This window comes from Equus przewalskii, chromosome 26, assembly GCF_037783145.1.
Source record: "Equus przewalskii isolate Varuska chromosome 26, EquPr2, whole genome shotgun sequence".
Lineage (NCBI taxonomy): Eukaryota > Metazoa > Chordata > Mammalia > Perissodactyla > Equidae > Equus > Equus przewalskii.
The window spans coordinates 38,776,162-38,796,105 of NC_091856.1; the positions used below are offsets into that span (position 1 = coordinate 38,776,162).

The window sequence follows — 19,944 nt, forward strand, 5'->3', positions numbered from 1 at the left end:
CACCATGCACCTGTGACCTCCTCTAGAGCTGAACCTGCTGGGGGTTGAGCCCCAGTGCCCCCAGGAATCAGGGCAGTCAGACTGCAGATGGTCATTGCTAGGCCCTGGGTGGCCCAGCTTGGCAAGTGGGCAGCAGAGACAGAGCGGTGGGAGCCCCGGCCTTGGGAGCTTGGCCCAGGGTGGGGAGACCAGGAGCCCTGCTCACAGCTGCACTATCAGCAACCCCTAGGGCTCAAAGCCAGGACTGGAACCAGCAGGAAGGATGGAGAAATCCCCTCCAGCTGGGCTGAGGGAGGTCTTCCTGGAGGAGGTGGTGGAGGAATGGGCTTTCGATGGGCAAGAGTGTGCCATGCAGCAGGAAGAGAGTTTCTAGCAGAGCAAACCCCATAAGCCAAGGCACATAAAAAGGGAGAGGGTGTGACACCTGGTGCTGCCAAGCTTTGGAGGACACGGGGCTGGGGGGATCGAAGGAGGTGAGCTAGAGGGGTGGAGAGGTTGCAGAGAGGTGGAGAGGTGGAATTCTGGGTCCAGGGCTTGCACACTTAGCAATGGGGAGCCTAGGAAGGGCACAGAGCAGGCAGTGCCTACCGGCCCCGTCTGAGCTTCTTGTACCACAAGGGACAAGGGACACTATGGAAACTGGCACTCACATTCGCAGCGAATCAGGCTGGAACTCAGCCTGAGGGCCTACCTCCGTGGGTCAGCCTAGGGGTTAGATGCTCACGGCAACAAGAGGACAGCTGTCCTTTGTCACACTCCCTCTGTGCACCCAAGTCTCTGCGAGGCACCCTCCATTGGAGGCACACTCAGATTTTAGTCTCTGCGACAACCCTATGGTGTGAACTCCGTCCCCAGTCCCCGTTTGACAAGGAGGAAGCCAAGTTCCAGGGAGAGGGTCGTGCACCTGGTGGGACCCCGTGCAGGGAGCTTCTAGGGCGGCAGCGTCCCATTTCCTCAAGCAAAAATATTCTCAACGTCAAAAGGCTGCTGTGAGGTAAAAAATGAATCACTTTTCATGATTATAAAGATAACACATACTTGGCAAAAAAATCAGTTCTGAAATTCATAAAGCAGGCCGACCCTGCCTGCCTCATCCCCTCTCCCGTGCTCCTCCCCCTTCTCCGGCGTCCCATTCCCGTGGGCCCCTCCCCCGGGTGCCCCTCGGCACCCCGCCCCGGGGCGTGGGTTCTTCTGGGACCCCGAGAGGAAGAAGAGGCCAGAGGCGGCGGGCGCCGCGGGGCGGACGGCGAACCGGGGCTGGGCGGAGCCAGCAGCCTGGGGCGAGCGACGGGGCGGCGGGAAGACCAGCGGCCCAGGTGCGGGAGGAGCGGCGGGGCGGGGCCGCCGAGGTGGGCATGGCCGGCGCGGGGGCGGGGCCTCGCTGCGTCATCCGGGCACCGCCGTCTCCCACGGCCGCGCAGCCTGGTCCTGGGCCGGGCTCCGCTGCCCGGAACATCTGCGCCGCGGCGCTGGCGTTTCCGGGGGGCGGTTTGGCGGGCGGACCAGGCTGTGCGGGGCGGAAGTGGGCCGCCGCGGTCCGAGGGCAGCCGCGCGGGCGGGACGGGCCGAGCTGGAGGGCGCCGGGGAGCGGAGCGCGGGCGGCCCCCGAGGCCCGGGCGAACGGGCTGCTGGGGGGCCCGCGGCGGCGCCGGGGGAGCGCGGTGGGGATGGGGCGCCGAGCCGGGCGGCGGCCGGGGCCTCGGCCATGTTCGCGGGGCTGCAGGACCTGGGCGTGGCCAACGGCGAGGACCTGAAGGAGACGCTGACCAACTGCACGGAGCCGCTCAAGGCCATCGAGCAGTTCCAGGTGGGCGGGGGCGCGCCCGTCCCGGAGGGCGCGCGAGCTCGGTCGGCGCCCCGGAGTGAGCGCCACCGACCGCGCGCCCTCGCCCCGCAGACGGAGAACGGCGTGCTGCTGCCCTCGCTGCAGTCGGCCCTGCCTTTCCTGGACCTGCACGGCACGCCGCGCCTCGAGTTCCACCAGTCGGTGTTCGACGAGCTGCGGGACAAGCTGCTGGAGCGCGTGTCGGCCATCGCCTCGGAGGGGAAGGCGGAGGAGAGGTGGGTGGGCAGGCGCGGCGAGCGGCCGCCTGCGCAGCGCTGGCTGCCGCCTCGGCCGGCCGGCCCTCCTCGACCGGGGGCCGCTCCCCGCGTCCGCGTGTGCACAGCGGCTCCCCAGCCGTCGTCTCTGTGGTGACAGGTGGCAGCTGCTTCTTGCTCGATCCTGGGCTCCCCCTTAGTCGTGCGAGTCTTTCCAGGTACAAGAAATTGGAAGACCTCCTGGAGAAGAGCTTCTCTCTGGTGAAGATGCCGTCCCTGCAGCCGGTGGTGATGTGCGTCATGAAACACCTGCCCAAGGTAAAGGCCGTGGGGTCAGCGTGTCCAGGGCTCTGGCCGCACCGTGCCCTGGCTCGGTGGGCTTTGCATGTGCGCCTGTCTGGCGCCGGTTTAGCACAAGGCAGGTGCGGCTGCGAGGAGCATTCTCTGTGCCTGGTCCCCCTGGTGAGCTATGCACAGGCAAGCGCCGGACGTGAGCTGGGGTATGGGGTTTTTTAAGGAAAGAGCTGTTTGTGTTCAGCAGGGCTGCCAGTACCTACTGGAGCCTGGGGGCCATCACAGGCCCCCCCCTGGATCAGGCTGGACTCGAGGTGGTCTCTAGTGGGGGGCTGAGGCCTCTTGACCTGTCTTGAGGGAGACCCCGGGGCACAGGCATTGCTCATGGGCAGCCTGTGGGGTCGAGCAGGTTCCTGAGAAGAAGCTGAAGCTGGTGATGGCCGACAAGGAGCTGTACCGGGCCTGCGCTGTGGAGGTGAAGCGGCAGATCTGGCAGGACAACCAGGCACTCTTCGGCGACGAGGTCTCCCCCCTGCTCAAGCAGTACATCCTGGAGAAGGAGAGTGCGCTCTTCAGCACGGAGCTCTCTGTCCTGCACAACTTCTTCAGTCCTTCCCCCAAGACGAGGCGCCAGGGTGAGGTGAGGCACAAGGCAGGGCTATGTGCCAGGCCCTGGCCAGCCCCTTCCCCCATGGTGGATGTCTGGGAGGTTTTGCTCCCGAAAGGGTGGGCTTGTACACGTGGCTGGCGAGAGGGGCCCTTGCAGCACTTTGCCTGGCGTGCATCTTCTTGGTTTTGTGAGCTTGGCGCTTGAGGACGTGACAAGCTTTTGCATTTAAGTTTTCCAGTCTTTTTTCAACTCTGGTTAAGTTTCTTCTGTTTTGATGTTTGACTTGTGTGTCAAACTTTGTCTGAGAAACTTTTTGTGTGTGTGTGCTAAGGAAGATTTGTACTGAGCTAACATCTGTCATCAGCCTTTCTCTTTTTGCTTGAGGAAGATGGTTTCTGAGCTGACATCTGTGCCAGTTCTCTGTTTTGTATGTGGATGCCGCCACAGCATGGCCGCGGACGGACAAGTGGTATAGGTCTATGCCCAGGAACTGAACCTGAGCCACTGAGGCGGAGGCGCCAAACTTAACCCCTGGGCAGTGAGGCCGGCTCCCTGACAGACTTCTCTTGGGCCAGGAGACACACTTGTAGCCCACTCAGCAAGTGGGGCTGCGACCGGTGGCCAGACATTTGGGAAAAAACATTAGATTAGATCCTAGGTCACACCAGACATGCGAAACCTCAGGAGAGCACACTGGACGTGGAAGAACTCAACACCAGACGCCCCTTGGCCAGTGTCTGGTACTTGTCACTGTCACCTTCCCCTGGATTGAGCACTCCCTCCTGGAACCAGGTCCGAGGCGTCGGTGGCACCTGCCTGCAGGTGAAACCAAGCCTCCATGGTGGCCAGACGCTACCTCTTCACGTTCCTGCCCACTGTGGGGAGCCTGGCCTGGGGCTGCAGTCAGCCTGTGGCCTGCTACCCCTTCACACTGCCTTCCAAGCCAGGGTCCCCCTCGGGGCCTGGGTCCTTCCTGCTGCAGGTGTGGCCTGCACTGCTGCCCGAGGAGAAGGTCGAGGCAGGTTAACGTGTTATCTCATGGTCCTCAGTGTGTGGGTCAGTTGATAGGGCCGTGGTTGTATGCTCAGCTGGCCTTGTACCCTCTTGTTTGCATGTTAGGCAGGGCCCAGACCATCATCAGGGCTGGTACATGTTAGCCGTTGTGCCTGTTAGTGGTGCCCAGGATGAGGGTGCTGAGACAGGTGTATGCCTCGCTCTGCTCAGCTCGTTGGGGTCCCTGAGGCCTGCTGTAGAGTCCTCGCAGGGGCCCTCGAGAGGGTCTGTCAGGCTGGTCACTGCTCCTGCCACCCCTCCTGGCCTCTCCACCTGCTGTGTCCAGCTTAGTACCTGGGCTGCTGCGGTGCTTGTACCCCAGGTTGACCTGTGAGCCCTTCTTCTATTCCGGCCGGTGAGCAGTGAGTAGAGCTCTCCCACTGGCTGACAGCAAGGCAAGAGCCATGCACGTAGGGCAGGCTGTGGAGCTGGGCGGTCCCTGCAGAGGGGCACCTGCAGGTGCTATAGGGGGATGGGGTGGTCTCAAGGCCTCAAGCTGCAGGAGAAGATGGGGAGCCAGGCGGCCCGGGCTGGGTCTGAGTGGACCCCAGCAAGGCCTTGACCAGACGCTGAGGTAGCCGCTGTGTGTCGTCATCTAGCCTGAGTCTCCTCGCGCTGGCTCACCGGGTCACAGGCTGATGGCCTTTCAGAGAAGGTGTGGGGCCTGACGTGGGGTTCACTTTCTTAAAAACCACACCTGCCGCCACCTGACATGGAGCCAGCATTCTGTGAGAGAGGAGATTTTGGCCACCAAACAAGTAGAGAGGATGAACGTCAGGGTCAGTGTGCTGTCACTGGGGCTTGGTGATGCCGTGCCGTGGGGCTCTCGCCAACCAGGTGGTGCAGAAGCTGACGCAGATGGTGGGGAAGAACGTCAAGCTGTACGACATGGTGCTGCAGTTCTTACGGACCCTCTTCCTGCGGACGCGGAACGTGCACTACTGCACGCTGCGTGCCGAGCTGCTCATGTCCTTGCACGACCTGGATGTTGGCGACATCTGCTCCGTGGACCCCTGCCACAAGGTGGTGGCCCCTGCCCCCCTTCACTCTGGTCTCTTCCTTGCCTTCTCTCTCCCCTCCCCTTGGATGCGATGATCCTGGTCCCTGGGCTCTGACTGCCTGCCCACCGGGCCACCTCCTGTGTGCTGCCCCCTCTGCTGACTGCCTAGGGGACGGGGTGTCCTCCGGCACCTCCCTCACTCGCCCACTCTCTCTCTTCCTTAACTCCAGCCAGAGCAGGCTCCCTGGCCGCTCCTGGACCCTTGCTCCTGCCGCCTTCGGTCTTCCCAGGTTCTCTGGCCGTCCCCTGCTCCAGAGCCTTCGGGGGCTGCTCGTTGGCGAGCTCTGTGCTCCAGGAACAGCTTTCTACACTGCCCTTGTCCTCAGCACGGACGCTGTGCAACCTGAGGCAGTGTCACTGCCTGAGACTGCAGCGTCCTCCCCCACCCAAGGGCCACCAGGGAGGCCCCTTTTAGAGCAAAACTCAAATGTTGCCTCCTCCACACACTGCCTGACCCCTTGGGACTCGGGCCCTTGGACCTGCGCACCTTTGCACCATCCTGTTCTTGGCACCAAGCCCAGCCCCCGTGATGCGGGTGGCGGGTCCTGATGCTTACCTCTGGCTTGGGCGCGGCTGTGCCCCAGCAAGAGGCGAGGGTGAGCGCTGCGTCCTGACTGGGCTTCCTTCTGCAGTTCACCTGGTGCCTGGACGCCTGCATCCGCGAGCGGTTTGTGGACAGCAAGAGGGCCCGGGAGCTGCAGGGGTTTCTCGACGGAGTAAAGAAGGGTCAGGAGCAAGTCCTGGGGTAAGAGTTGGCCTTGTGCAGGCGCCCCAGCCCCCCGGGGTCCTGACCACGGGCGTCTGGACGAGACGCTGTCTGGTTGGGAGTGGGGTGTTTATTCCAGTCCATTTCAGGAGGGCTGCCTGGCACCCCCCACAGCTGAGAAACTCGGCTGCTTGGGATGAGGCTGCCGCAGTCTGGGCAAGTGGGCGCCAGGCCGGGGCTCTGGTGTCTGCCGCAGCCTGGGCCCTCCTGCGAGCTGAGCGGTGGGTGGTAAGTCCCATCCTGGGCCCACTGTGCCCGGAGGTGGTGGGATCTGGTTCCCAGCCTTGTCCTCTCTGCGTGGGCTCCATCTCGCCCCCTTCCATGGCTCCTTCTCCCTGTAGTTGCCTTTGTGGGACTGTGGCTGAATTTACGTGGTCTGGGTCAGGTTCTCAGAACCAAAATGGGACCTTCGTTTTTTAAAAACCTTAATTCTTCAGTTTCTTAAGTAAGTTACAGGCAAGTTACAAACTGTGAGCTTTTCTTTGGAAGAAGTCCAGGATGGCATGGGCTTGCTCCGTGTGGAGGGGCCGTCTCCCCTGGTCAGTGGCTGAGGCAGCCCAGCCCGTGGCCACGCCTTGGTGGGTTGAGAGCATCCCATGCTGATACCCTGGGATTGTCCTCTCAGGGATCTGTCCATGATTCTGTGTGACCCCTTTGCCATCAACACCCTGTCGCTGAGCACCGTTAGGCACCTGCAGGAACTGGTCGGCCAGGAGACGCTGCCCAGGGTGAGTGCGCTTGGCTGGCGGCTCGCTGCCTTCTGGGTGGGCGTGTGGCTGGAGTGCTGTGGCCAGGCCTATGCTGGCCCGGGGACAGCACACGCTCCCCACACACGGGTGGAGGTGTGGGGACCTGTGAGCAAAGCCGACAGTCCTGGGCTCAGTGCCCGGACCCTGCTGGGCAGTGATCGAGGTTGGGACAGTGAAGGTCAGGTGAGCTTGTGCTGAGGCCTTGGTTTCCCTGCAGGACAGCCCCGACCTCTTGCTGCTGCTCAGGCTGCTGGCGCTGGGCCAGGGGGCATGGGACATGATCGACAGCCAGGTGTTCAAGGAGCCCAAGATGGTAACTCACCCGGCTGTGCGCCTTCCTGCCGCTGCCCCTGAGGGGCTGTGGGGCTGAGGAGGATTGGGAAGGTGGAGTCTCGGGAGGTGGGAAGGAGGGACGGCCCCCCACCGACATCCAGGAAAGAGGGACTTGAGGGAGGTGGCTGAGGGTGGGGACAGTGCGGGACGAAGGCAGGATGTGCTGGACGAGCTCTCAGGCCTGTCCTGCCCCAGGAGGTGGAGCTCATCACCAGGTTCCTGCCCACGCTCATGTCCTTCGTGGTGGACGACCACACCTTCAACGTCGACCAGAAGCTGCCAGCCGAGGAGAAAGCCCCCGTCACGTACCCGAACACGCTGCCGGAGAGTTTCACCAAGTACGGGCTTGAGGGCCATGGTGGGAGGGGCCCCGAGCCCGCGGGTCCCCTGGAGGCTGTGTGGACGCGCCCCGTGGGCTGATGGCCCCGGCCGGGCGTAGGTTCCTGCAGGAGCAGCGCATGGCCTGCGAGGTGGGGCTGTACTACGTGCTGCACATCACTAAGCAGAGGAACAAGAACGCGCTGCTGCGCCTGCTGCCCGGGCTGGGTGAGTCTGGGGTGCCCGCGTCGCCCCTGCCCTCCGTCCCGCTGCCTGCCTCCACAGGCTCGCTTGGTTCACCGTCAAGTCTGTCTGCTTGGAGGTTATTTGGTGCAGAAGTGAGGGGAGCTCAGCTTTGTCTTTCCATAAGTGCCCTTCCCTCTTCTCACCATTTGTTAAAGCATCCTTTCCTGAGTGGCAGAAGAGCCACCTTAATTTTACCCTAACTGGCGAGGGGTGTGGGCCCCTCAAGTCTTCAGATGATTGAGAGAGCTCCCCTCCAAGGCAGTGAAGAGGCCACTTCCCTCAGGATCTTCTGGCTGCATGTAGGAGTGGGTTGCTGCAAGCCAGGAAGAAGAGGGAGGGGTCTGAGTGGACCCCTTTCAAGAGTAAACTGCAGGTCAAGTCAGGGAGGAGGGGCTTCTTGGAGCACCTGGCCTTCCCACCGCACACACTGGCCCAGGGTCTCTGCTGCCTCAGGTTTTGTCTGGGTGTTGAGGCTTCTATGTAAAGATTTTGCACATTGCTCACTAAGCGTGTTTCTGGGTCGCTGTCACACCTGGTGGTGGGGCGTGTGTTACGTCTTTTGTGGGTATTAGTTTATACCCAGCCACCGTCTAGCCCAACAACAGAAAGGTCCTCTCTGACAGTTCTGGAGGTCAGGAGTGAAGTGAGTCTGGGGCTGCAGTCAAGGTATGGGCAGGGCTTGGAGACTCCAGGGAGAGTCCCTTTCCTTGTGTCCTCCTGCTTCTGGGAGCCGCCCACATCCTTGCCTCCTGGCCCCCTCCATCCTCAACTTTGTCCTCCCAGCTTCCTGTCTGCATGTCTCTCTGACTCTGGCCCTCCCACCTCCCTCCCGTAAGGACCCTGTGATAATCTTGGCCCCTGGGTCACACAGGATCATCTCCCATCTCAGGGCCTGTCACCACATAAGAAGGCATGTCCACAGGCTCCTCGGTCGGGATGTGGACGTCTCTCAGGGCCGTCCTTCTGCCATCCACAGGGGATGTAGCTTGTCTGTCTGTTTTTGGAGACTTCTAGGAACACAGTTATAAAAAGCTTGAACTTGCTGCATCCTTTCTGTTCCTTTCAGTACTTTTGTTTCTTTCTCTCTAATTGTGTCGGCTAGAAATGGGGTATCCTGCCTGCAGTGGGAGCATCTGTGTGTCCAGCCGTGCGCTGCTGCCTGGGGGCTGGGATCTTGTGATTGCGTCCAGGAAGTGTGCACATGTTCTTTTATGTTCTTAGTAGGTCCTAATAAGAGCGGCGTTGATTTTTAAATTCTCCCGTTTACTTTTTAACTTTCTGTTGTGGGAATTTTTGATGAGAGCAGAGGGGCCAGCCCAGTGGCACAGCGGGTAAATGCGCACATTCCGCTTTGGCAGCCTGGGGTTCGCTGGTTCAGATCCTGGGTGCGGACATGGCACTGCTTGTCAGGCCATGCTGTGGTAGGCGTATAAAGTAGAGGAAGATGGCACGGATGTTAGCTCATGGCTGGTCTTCCTCAGCAAAAAGAGGATTGGCAGCACATGTTAGCTCAGGGCTAATCTTCCCCCCTCCCCCCAAAAAAAGAAGAGCAGAGCACAGCATGGCGAAGCCCAGTGCCTGTCACCCACCTCCACGGTCACGTCCTCTGGTGATGGTCTGGATGGAAATCCAGACTCCCAGCATGCCAGCTCTGAATAAAGAGCGGGTGTCTCAACAAAGGACACTCTTAAACACCGTGCCTGCAGCCCGTGGTTGCCTTTGGGTCCAGGCCCTGCAGTGGCCCCGTTCCCTGATCATCCCATGACATTTTGTACAGATGGTTTGTTCAGGTCAGGATTTGAGCAGGGGCTGCGATTCACCCTGGCGTTCCCTCGCCGCCCCTCAGGTCTCTCAGTGTGTAGGGTTATGTGGAACTTGTTGGGAGAACCAGGGCATTTTTCCCTGGTCGAGACTTTGCTGGCGGCCTCCCTAGCATCGTGACTGGGCGCCTGCCCATGTGTCCTGTAAACTGGCTGCTGGCCGTGAGGCCGGCTGAGCCTCCAGGCAGATGTGGGGCAGGAGTGCACCTTGGTGCATCCAGTGGTGCCTGCGTCTCCCGGTGACATTGAGTAGCTCTGTGGGCTCAGGTGGTGTCAGCCAGGTCGTTGTGACAAAGTGCCCTGTCAGTGTCTCTGTAGCAGCCTCCACAGCCATTATGTCTGGGTGTGCGTCCCCCTGCCCTGCCACCCTCCGGCTGGCTCTTCACTCCTGCTGGCGGGGCACTCAGGCCATCCTGTCGCTGGTCATCAGTGAGCTTCGTTGGGACTTACTGTTGTGTGTTAGGTGTTCTCGCTCTTCTGGAGTCCGCTTAACCCACAGTCCCTTGGTCACCGGGCAGAGTGATAAGCAGTGACGGGCCCTCGTTCTTCCCCGCCAGCCCTCCCCAGTAGCCTCCTTCACTGCAGGCCAGACCCCTGCCCTGTCCCTGGCCGCCCCTGGTGTCTCCTCGCCTGTCCAGGCCCAGGTTCTGGCTCTCAGGGAAACTGGGCACCCTGTTTTCAGAAGTCTGTGCTGCTTTGTGGTCTCCCCACAATTTGAGGTCTGGGGGGCAGAGGGCCCCTGGGCGAGGGCCGTGGGTGGCGGGCTGGACCACCAACGCCTGCTCTGCCTGCAGTGGAGACCTTTGGCGACCTGGCGTTCGGCGACATCTTCCTCCACCTGCTGACGGGGAACCTGGCGCTGCTGGCTGATGAGTTCGCCCTGGAGGACTTCTGCAGCAGCCTCTTTGATGGCTTCCTGCTCACCGCCTCCCCGAGGTGCCTGTCCACCCAGCCGGGCCGGGGGGGGGGTTGCTGGAGCAGCTGCGGGGAGGGTGGCTCGGGGCCCCTGCAGCCTGGTCGTGGCCTCTTCCAGGAAGGAGAACGTTCAGCGGCACGTGCTGCGGCTCCTAGTCCACCTGCACCACCGCGTGGCGCCATCCAAGCTGCAGGCCCTGCAAAAGGCACTGGAGCCCACGGGCCAGGTGGGTGCCCCAACACCCCTGATCCTCTCCACGTCTGTGCGTTGTCTGTGTGGACATGCTCTGAGGAGCCCTGGGCTGACCCTGAAGTGTGTGCCTCCTAACAGAGTGGAGAAGCGGTGAAGGAGCTGTACTCCCAGCTCGGTGAGAAGCTGGAGCAGCTGGACCATCAGAAGCCCAGCCCGGCCCAGACTGCAGAGACGCCGGCCCTGGAGCTGCCCCTGCCCACCGTGCCTGCCCCGGCTGGGCTCTGAGGCTTTGCCTGGGGCCCCTGGGGAGTGGACAGGGCCCCTGGTGGGGACGGTAGCCCTGGTTGCCAGGAGAAGAGGCTCCCCTGGACCTGCGAAGCCAGGGCCCCGTTTCCTCTGGAGGCTGACTGGCCACTCATGGGGCTGGGGGTGGGCTAAGCCAAGACCCCCGGGACTGTCCTGTGGGCAGAGTGCCCTTCCTCTGCACCTTAGCCCTGCCCTGAATGGCGTCCTGGGAGGTGTGTGCTGTTTGCGTGAATGGGACCTGTGTCCCTGCCCCTTGAGGGCCCCTGGTCAGCTCCGAGGAGCTCAGGCCCTGCTCCAGGTCTGCAGGGCCCAGCATGGCTCCTTGCACTCCCAGGCCCTGGGAAGTTTGCTTGTTCCTGCCTGACACTGTGGGTTTCCACACTGTGGGGAGACAGGCAGGCAGTGGTTGGGATTAGGAATAAGCCAGCTGTTTTCTAAGGGGAGAGGGCAGGGGGCCGAGGCCTGAGGGGAAAGGGGCAGGGCCAGCGTGTTGGCACCGACTGATCGGCTAAATTCCACGGTTTGCTGGGTCCGGACATCTCCCAGGAGCTCCTGCAGTTTGTCGGTGGACGGTCCGCTGACCCAACCACAGGTGGGGAGCCGCTCCTCCCCTGGGCAGCAGCACCTGTGTAGCAGGCATAGCTAGGAAAGCCCAGGCCCCCGCCTGCTGCCTCAGTTTACCCTGGGAGCCACGTGCTCCTTGCTCAGCTGCAGCATCTTGGCCAGGTGAGGGACTGCTGTTGCACACAAGAGGCTTTTACTCATGTAAATAAAAGGCGTTTTGGTAAATCAGTGAGTGAGCTGTCTGTGTGTGCCCCCAAAGTTGGCTCAGTGCAGGGTGGGGAGGTGCCTTCTTGGGGGCATTTTTGTCTTTGTGGGACACAGTCTGGGTGTTCGGCCCTCCCGGGCAGCAGGTGCAGGAGGTAAGGCCTGGGTGTAGCCATGCTCTGTCCAGGCTGCCAGAGGCCCCGAGACTGACTGCAGTCAGCTCTGGGTGGGCCGCCTTACTGCCCACCACCAGTGGTGACAGCTGCAAGGTCACCGTGACCTTGACAGGTGCAGCTCTGCAGGTGTGGGAGGGACAGGAGACACCCACTGTGCACTGATGGGAATGACGCAGTGAGTGAAAAGCAGATGGGGGGGGCTGCTGGGCTGCTGCCCAGCGTGCCAGAGGGGCAGGGCCAGGGCACGGGGGGCCCTCTCGGGAGCAGGGGTTCTCAGAGGGGAGGCAGGTCTGTGGGTGCAGACACTGGGGGGGTCCCCTTCCGGCTGCTTCCATTTTCTCCAGGAAGCAGAGGGCCAGGTCCCGGGCTGGGAGGCAAGACAGGCCAAGTGGGGCCGAGGAGAAAGGACGGGGAAGGAGCCCAGTCATGGGAGGAGCGAGTGAGCTGACCAGGCCCCTCCTGACCCACCTGAGGCTCGTGGTCAAGACAGAGACCAGTCAGTGTGACCAGGCCCCTCAGCCCGGACAAAGGGGCCTCGGGGGACTGGAGGCCCCGGTGGGTGAGGGGTTGTCTGGCGGAGACTGTGAGCTGCAAGGACAGGGTGGGGGTGAGGACTGCAGCTGTTGGCCACAAGGAGTCCACGGAGGGACGGTGGATGGGGGCAGCAGCTGAGGTAGCCGAACTCCCCAAGGCAGGACTGGGCAGAGCTGCAGGGGTGACAGTGACCCCGAGCAAACGCAGACGCTGCTGGGAAACCAGGGAGGATGGCAGAGGGGGAGGCGTGTTGTGAGACCTGAGCGTCCACACCGGGAATCTGGGACGAAGAGGAGGCGAGGCCGCCCGCCCGCCTCCAGCCAGCGGCTGGGGAGGCCAAGTCCCCACTGGGCTGAAGGGTCTGTGCAGAGAAGAGGTTGGAGACATGACCGTGAATCTGGGGCGGGACCATGGGGTGTGCACAGGAAGAAGGGGTGGGAAGGGAGGCCTCCCGGATCAGGTCACAGGGTGCGATGGGGTTGGTCCAGGGACATAGGGAAAGGTGGGGTCCTAGGGCTCCCTTCACCCCTGGAGGTGGGGGAGAAGGTGCATGGAGGCAAGGCCTTAGCCCTGGGCTCAGGTTCACCCTTGACCCCTGGGGGTGGGCCCTCCAGGCCTGATCTTCTTGACTCCTGCCACGTCCCTCCTCACCCCAGCAATGGGGCTCTGGACCCCAGGCGTGGTGGGTCAGCCTCCAGCAGAAGCAGCCAACTGGCCGCTGGAGACAGTCCTGCCCCCACTGCAGTTTTTCTTGTATGTGCCCCTCAAGGGGGTCCTCCCTAAGGCAGCAGCAGCTTGGAGACTAGAGAAAGCCCGAGGCCCCTGAGGACCCCCGTCCCGTGCCGGAACCACAGAGATGGGCAGGGCCTGGTCCCAGGAAGGCCCTGCATGGGCTCACAGCTCCGCCAGGCCATATGGTGGGTGAGGTGCCCAAGGGGCCCCCAAGCACCCGGTCCTGCACAGAGAAGGGGCAGTGGTTCCCGGGGAGCAGGCCCTGAGGCTGGAAAGGAGGACGTGGAGAAGCAGCTGTCCCTCAGTGCAGCTGTCCTGCAGAGGGCACTGGACAGATGGACAGAGAGGAGCTCCCACATGTCACCAGGAGGCGTGGGAGCCCGTGTCCTGGAGAGAAGGGGAGCCCAAGCCCATGACCAACATTTCCCTGATGAGGGAGGGACCTGTGTGGGCAGAGGGGTGGCGGTGGGGAGGCTGGGAGGAGTGGGGGCCATGGGCAGGACAGACTCTAGGGTGGGGCCCTGCGCCAGGGACTCAGGACTGCCACCGTGCCTTTAGGGCACAGATGGGGGCAGGGCCAGGGTGGCTTGAGGGCATTACTGGTGGACAAGCCACTCTTGAGGAGGCCCAGAGACGGGCCTGGGCACAGGTGAGGGGCTTTCAGGCTGGGCCTGGCAGAGACCAGCTCCTTGGTCAGGTGGGAGGAGGGGAGGGCCATCCAGGAGGCCCCTCTGTGCACAGTAGGAATGGGGGTGGCCAGGGAAGGCTCCAGAGCCCCCATCTGCCAACTTTTGGCCCAAGTTCTTTCTAAATTTGCTCCATCACCAGGACCCTGAGCCACACGTGGGGGTCCTTCCTCAGTTCTGGAACTTGGTCCCTGCGTGTGCTGCCCTGTCGGGGTGGGGGGCAGAGGAGGAGGGGCTCTAGGCTGGGGACAGGGGAAGGGTTGGTGGGGGTGATAGAGCCCCAGGCCCTGGTAGAGGAGGACGGGGAGGAAAAGGAAATGAGCCCTAGCCTGGGGGATCCACACTGGGATCAGGGGAGGGGAAGAGGTGGGTGGGGAAAAAGAGAATAGGGAGAGACTGGGGGACACCAGCTGGGCAGGGGACCCCCTCTTGCTCTACTCCCCTTCTTGCTTACAGGCAGCCTGGAACCCCCCGGGCCCTGTGGTGGTCAGATGCAGGAGGAGATGTTCCTGGGGTGGTGGGGGTTCTTGGAGGGCAGACGGAGGCACAAGGGCCCAGGACCCTGGGGAAGGGGATGCCCTCAGCCTCACCAGGCATCCTGAGCCTGGACAGAGCCAGGAGGGCTCAGAGGGCTGCAGGCCTGAGAACGGTAGGTGACCTGCTGGCCCAGGGACCTGGGCAAGCCAGCCACGCCTCCCCATCTGGCGCCTCCATCCAGCCTAAGTCCCGCCCGCGCCGCACCCCTGACTCACTTCCTTTGCATAGAAGCGGAAACCTCTCCGAGCTTCCTCTGTTCAGACGCTCCCTGGGGACCCACAGGTGTCGCTGCCCCTCCAAGCCTGGGCTGGCCTAGCCAGGCGCCTGACCCCACCTCGACCCTCACCAGGAAGCCAGCATTTTCTGCTTCCTGAGTGGGGCCCCAGCGTCTGGTGGGGGCAGGGGGCTGCCCCAGGGGCTGGGGCTGGCAGGAGCCTGATCTCACTCAGCTGCAGGTATGGGGGGGTGGGTTGGGGGCCAGGGCCGCCGCCCTGCGTCTACCCAGCTCTGTCTCCTCTTGGCTGTCCCTCCTCCAGCTCATCTTTCTGTCCCTCTTTCCACCCCACCCCCATCCGTCCCTGGGGGGCTCCCTGGCGCCACTCCATCAGTGTGTTTACTGGAGGATGTTGGGAGGATCCCAATTTGGGGCTGAGGGCTGGGAGGTCTGGGTTCAGCCTGGGGACAGGGCTGGGGCCCATTCTCATAAGCAGAAGTTCTGGCCAGACCCTCTCCCCGAAGTGTTCTTCAGTGTGTGGGGGCCGTCCGGGCTCTGGGGGTGCTCGGGCCTCTGCCTCTGCTTCCCGTGGCCCCCTCTAAGGACGCTGAGGGCCCCTGGCGCCGGGTAGTCGGAGCTGCGGGCAGGGGCGGGGTCGGCCTTGACCCCTCTTCACCCCTAATCGGCGCCTGGCCGGCACCCGACTCCTCCTCCAGGAAGCCAGGGCGGCCGCCGGATAAGCTGTGCCTCCCACCTCCCCCTAGCCACTTCCTCAAGGCCCACGGCTGTTTATGGGAGGACCCTGGAGATTTGCATTGGGGCCCTGCGGGGAGCCGCTTCCAGGTCAAGGGGCGACTGTGGCCCAGCGAGCCCGGGACAAGGCCCTGGCTGTGGCACAACTCCGACTGCACTCTGGGGCCTCCTAGGGGGGTGAGATCACTCCTGGGAAGGGTCTCAGTCTGCCGTGCGGAAGTCTGGGGACCCTCCCCATCTTCCTGTTGCAGGGAGGGCGACGTGTATGCCGAGCGCAGCCCCTGCGCCATGGACCGCGGCCAGACCAGCCTGGAGACCGCGGCCGTGGCCCCCGGCGCCCCAGGCCCTAGCGTGATGGCTCCCGTGCGCGCCGTGGTGCGACTGCGCCGCCGCGTGTGCCTGCTGCGCAAGCGGCGCCTCCCGCCGGGCGTCGGGCCGGACTGCGGGCCCCAGGCGCCGCGCGCGAACCCGGACCAGCCACGATTCTTCACCTTCGACGACCCCGCCGAGCCGCCTTCGAGGACGCCGCGCAAAAGGCGCCGGCGCAGCCGCGTGGTACTCTACCCCGAGACCTCGCGCAAGTGCCGGCCGCGCGCAGAACACCGGAGCCGCGCGCAGCGCTGCCTATTGTTGCTCGTGGCCATCGTGGGCTTCCAGGTGCTCAACGCCATCGAGAACCTAGATGATAACGCGCAGCGCTACGACCTGGACGGGCTGGAGAAGGCGCTGCAGCGCGCCGTGTTCGGCCAGCCGGCTGCTGTGGGGCGCATCGTGGCGCTGCTGCGGGACTACCTGGCCACGCACGTGCACAGCCGCCCGCTGCTCCTGGCTCTGCACGGGCCCAGCGGTGTGGGCAAGAGCCACGTGGGCCGCCTGCTGGCACGCCACTTCCGCGCGGTGCTTGAGGACGGCGCGCTCGTACTGCAGTACCACGCGCAGCACCACTGCCCTGAGCCGCGCGCCGCGCAGGACTGCCGCGAGGAGCTGGCGCAGCGCGTGGCCGACGTGGTGGCGCGGGCCGAGGCGGAGGAGAAGACCCCGCTCTTGGTGCTGGACGAGGTGGAGCTCATGCCGGCGGCGCTGCTGGACGAGCTGCATGGCTTCCTGCAGCCACAGCGCTCGCACCCCTTCCACAACGCCATCTACGTGCTGCTCAGCCGCACCGGTGGCCCGCACATCACGCGATTCGTGCTGCAGAACGCGTCCCGCGCGCTGCCCCTGCGCCCCGACGGCGCCCACGGTGCCCACAGTGCCGAGGCTGCGGCTGCGGCGATGTGGGCCGAGGAGGAACTGCGCAGCAGCTTGCAGGCGCTCCTGGTCCGCGAGCACCCGCTGTGGCAGGCCGCGGCCATTGTGCCTTTCCTGCTGCTGGACAAGCGGGACATAGTCAACTGCTTCCGGGACGAGATGGCCGGGGAGGGCTTCTTCCCGGAGCAGGCCCACGCTGAGCTTCTGGCCGGGCAGCTCAGCTACTACCGCGTGGCAGGCCGCGAGTTTGCCGTCACCGGCTGCAAGCAGGTGGTGGCCCGGGTGAACCTCTTGTAGCATAGGCGCAGGCAGACATGGTGGATGCTAGCAGGCACGAGGGGACGTTTGAGTGTATGGTGGCAGTAGGAGGGAGGGGACCCTGCGAATTTGCACCAGGCCCCTGAGGCCCATAATAAATCTGTGTGTGGTCCCCTGGCTGGTTAACACTGGGATCTAGGGAGGCTGTGGGGGTGGGTCAGCGCTGAACTCCCATTTCCAATTCCAACCCCTCTCAGAGCCCTGAGTCTGCCATCTCCCAATCCAGTCCTTATCTCTGCACCTGCTGTGTGCCCACATATTAGCACCCCAGGAGGTGGGCAGCCTGACCCCATGGTAGAGAGGATGGATGACCTCAGAGAGGGTGAGCAGGGGCCAGGGTCACACAGCTGATACCCTGCAGAGCTGGATGTGACCACTGCTCTGTGGGGTGCCTGCAGCAGCCATTGCACACACACCAGCCCAGCCCTGCACACCTGCTCACCTGGGGGCCCGAAGGCCAGGACGCTTCTCCACTGCCTGAAATGAGCGGAAAGCCTGGAGTTCTTGTGACCTGTGGGCCAGGAGCTCCCGGAAGCCCATGGGGTGGGTGAGTTCTCCACCCAATGAGCTGATCCAGTGGAGTCTTCTGAATGCTCTGGAAGGGGGACTCTCAGGGTGACAGTAGTAGAAGGTGGGCCTAAGTAGGGGGCCCTGAACTGTTGGATCCCCCTGCCTTGGCCACCGACCTGCCCCAGGGCACTTACCCGGAGAAGCATCTGAGTGGGCATCCCTTAGACGGCGGCAGAGGTGCGGACACTTGGCCCCACTGCTTCCCAGGGCTGAGGTGAGGGCCTCATCCCTGCCAACTTGGCCCCTCCCCAGGCGCCCGGCAGGCCCCCCTCCCCCGCTGCAGTCGCGTTTCCGGGAGCTGCAAGCTCTCGGAGCCCGATGTCCGGGGCGGGGCGGGGCGCGCGGCCTCACACGGCCCCCCCTCCGGCCGAAGATTTGGGGAAGGTGCTGTGGGCGCCTTTCCGCCGCCGCGGCTCCCCGAGGGCGGCGGGGTGGCCTCAGTGCTGCCGCCTGGTGGCCGCCGGGTCAGCATGGAGTGCCGGGGGTCGCAGGGGCTGGTTCCGCGACTCCGTGCCGCCCCCGCCGCGGGCCCGGCCCACGTGGGGGGAAAGCCGTGCACAGGCGACCGCTACGCGACACCAAGGCCCAGACGGGCCGGAGCTGGCCGCCGGGGTGCGGCGGGCTGGGCCAGGCCGGGCCGGGAGCTCGGGCCGCGGGCGCGCGAGAGCACGTGCCGAGCGGAGTCGGCGTGAGGCTGAGCGCTCCCGGCGTTCGAACTCGGCCGGATCCCCGCCCTCGGAGCCCTGCGCAGGGTCCGCGGCCACCGGGGCTGGTGTCCCTAGAGCCACTCGCGGGGCGGCTCCCCGAGGGTGCCGCGCGGTCGGAGCCCCCTGTCCCGCCAGCCCTTCTCGCCCTGGTGGTCGTCCGCGGACCCGGCCGAGGTCTGCGCGAGGGAGACGGGGTTGAGCCCCCGGCGCCTGGCCTCCCTCGGGCGAGGGAAGCGGCTGGCGGCGCGCAGACCCCCGGCCCGGGACAGGAGGGCGGGCAGGGGCCGGCTCCTCCCGCTCCGATGGCGCCCGGGGACGGGGGCGGCCGGGTCGGGGCCCCCGCGCTGTGTCGGCCGGGCTCTGCCACCGCCACCGCGTGTGCGCGGCGAGGGACGAGCCCCACCTCCTGGAGGCCGCGAGTGTGCCGGGCACCGTCGGGATCTGCAGTCCAGGCGCGTCCAGGGGGAGGCCGGGACCTCACGTTGATGGACTGAGCCTGCCGTTTGTGGCTTTTAGCCGTCCCACTTACTCTGAGCTGCATTTTTATTTCTCGGCGGTTTTGTGTGGCCTTCCGATGCCCAGCCTGTTTTCCTTACTCAGTTGTCTGTTGGACCACCAACACCCGGTCTTACTCGTCCTGCACCCTTCTGTGGGCAGTTCGAGGCCTTTCGGTCACCCACATCCAACTTAAGGGCGTTCTCATCAGCTGTCTTAACTCTCCTTTTTATTCAGCCCCGCACCGAAGCCGTTATTATTCTATTTAATTTTCGTTGACTTGTTTATGAACCAGGTCCTGCTTTGTCAGATGCCCCACTTCCAGGTCTACCGTCTCCCTCCTGCCTGTGCACGGTCTCATGCCCTCTCCTCCCTTCCCTGGCCAGCCTGTGCTCCCCATGGCCACAGCCTCTGTCTGGGAGCCCTGCGCACCGCAGCGTCCTTCTTGAGGAGTGCCTTGGCTCTTCTTGGGCCTTTTTTCTTAGAACTTGATTTTGTCACAGTCTTCGAAAATCCTTTCAGAGTTTCACTGGAATTGCATTGACTGCAGGTCAATTTGGCGAATGTTGATCCCTTCAGAATACGTTCGTTAAGGCCTGATTTAACATCTTTCAACAGGGCTTTGTAATCTTCTGCAGACAGGTCTTGCTCATCTTTGTTAGATTTGTTCCTAGGAACCATAGAGCTTTTGGTTGTATTATAAAGGGACCCTGTTGTGTAATGTAAGATACATCGAGAAAAATGTATAAAGCAAAATATATACGTTCAAAGTTCATCACAAAGCAAGCACAAAGCACTCGTGTGCTCACCGTCCAGATCAGGAAACGAGCTGGTCATCTCCCAGAAGCCCTCAGGGTCCCTCTTGCTCGCCGACCTCTCCTCCGGCCCTGCCCGGCCCCACCCCAGGCGACAGCTGCCCAAGTTTCGAGATTATTCCTGACTTGTTTACTTCATACTTTAACCACCTAACTTTACAACCCTAACCAGTCTGGTTTGGTTTGATTTTTATGTTGTAACTTCTTGTTTCTTTATTTTTAAAAACAGCTTGTTGGAGATATCATTTACATACCACAAAATTTACTCATTTTAAGTGGGTGATTTAATGATTTTTAGTAAACGTGCAGTTGTGCAAACACCACAATTCAGGCTCAGGATGTTTCCGTCACTCCAGAGAGCTCCGCCCCCCTCCTTTCTCAGACAGCGAGCAGTCCGCTGTCTCCACAGGTTTGCCTTCTTCTAAAGAGCACCTCCGGTCAGTGGAGTCTTTTGCAGCTTTTGTTCTGGCTCCTTCCATGTGGCATGGTGGTTCTGAGCCTCGCCGTGCCCGCAGACGTGGCAGCGGTGGGAGCCTCTCTTGCTCTTGCTACAGAGCATTCCACTGTGACCAGACATGTCTACCCATTCACCATTCAGTGGACTTTTGGACGTTTTCCACTTTTTGGCTATTAGGAATAAATGGTGCAAGGAAGATTTGCCAAAAATATTTTTGTGTGGACACATGTT

General features: G+C 62.9%; 2 protein-coding genes across 2 annotated transcripts; both read left to right on the plus strand.

Moving 5' to 3' along the window:
• Positions 1-262: 262 nt before the first annotated feature.
• Positions 263-11,492, plus strand: NELFB (negative elongation factor complex member B). The gene is made up of 15 exons (XM_008539006.2): positions 263-342; positions 1,207-1,807; positions 1,898-2,061; positions 2,259-2,358; positions 2,744-2,974; positions 4,835-5,020; positions 5,228-5,287; positions 5,690-5,802; positions 6,449-6,551; positions 6,790-6,885; positions 7,101-7,243; positions 7,345-7,451; positions 10,084-10,225; positions 10,323-10,431; positions 10,536-11,492. The coding sequence occupies exons 1-15, from the start codon at positions 263-265 to the stop codon at positions 10,680-10,682; spliced, it is 2,382 nt and encodes a 793-aa protein (XP_008537228.2). The 3' UTR covers positions 10,683-11,492.
• A 2,846-nt stretch (positions 11,493-14,338) lies between these two features.
• On the plus strand, positions 14,339-16,786 carry TOR4A (torsin family 4 member A). The gene is made up of 2 exons (XM_008539023.2): positions 14,339-14,591; positions 15,355-16,786. Exon 2 carries the CDS (start codon positions 15,392-15,394, stop codon positions 16,646-16,648), a length of 1,257 nt encoding a protein of 418 aa, XP_008537245.2. The 5' UTR covers positions 14,339-14,591; positions 15,355-15,391; the 3' UTR covers positions 16,649-16,786.
• Positions 16,787-19,944: the final 3,158 nt, after the last annotated feature.

Bases quoted from the DNA above. Each gene is read 5' to 3' on its own strand.
- TOR4A (XM_008539023.2), top strand. From the start codon at position 15,392: ATGGACCGCGGCCAGACCAGCCTGGAGACCGCGGCCGTGGCCCCCGGC.
- NELFB (XM_008539006.2), top strand. From the start codon at position 263: ATGGAGAAATCCCCTCCAGCTGGGCTGAGGGAGGTCTTCCTGGAGGAG. The intron at 1,808-1,897 runs GTGGGCGGGGGC...CTCGCCCCGCAG, and splicing joins AGGCCATCGAGCAGTTCCAG to ACGGAGAACGGCGTGCTGCT. The intron at 6,886-7,100 runs GTAACTCACCCG...GTCCTGCCCCAG, and splicing joins TGTTCAAGGAGCCCAAGATG to GAGGTGGAGCTCATCACCAG.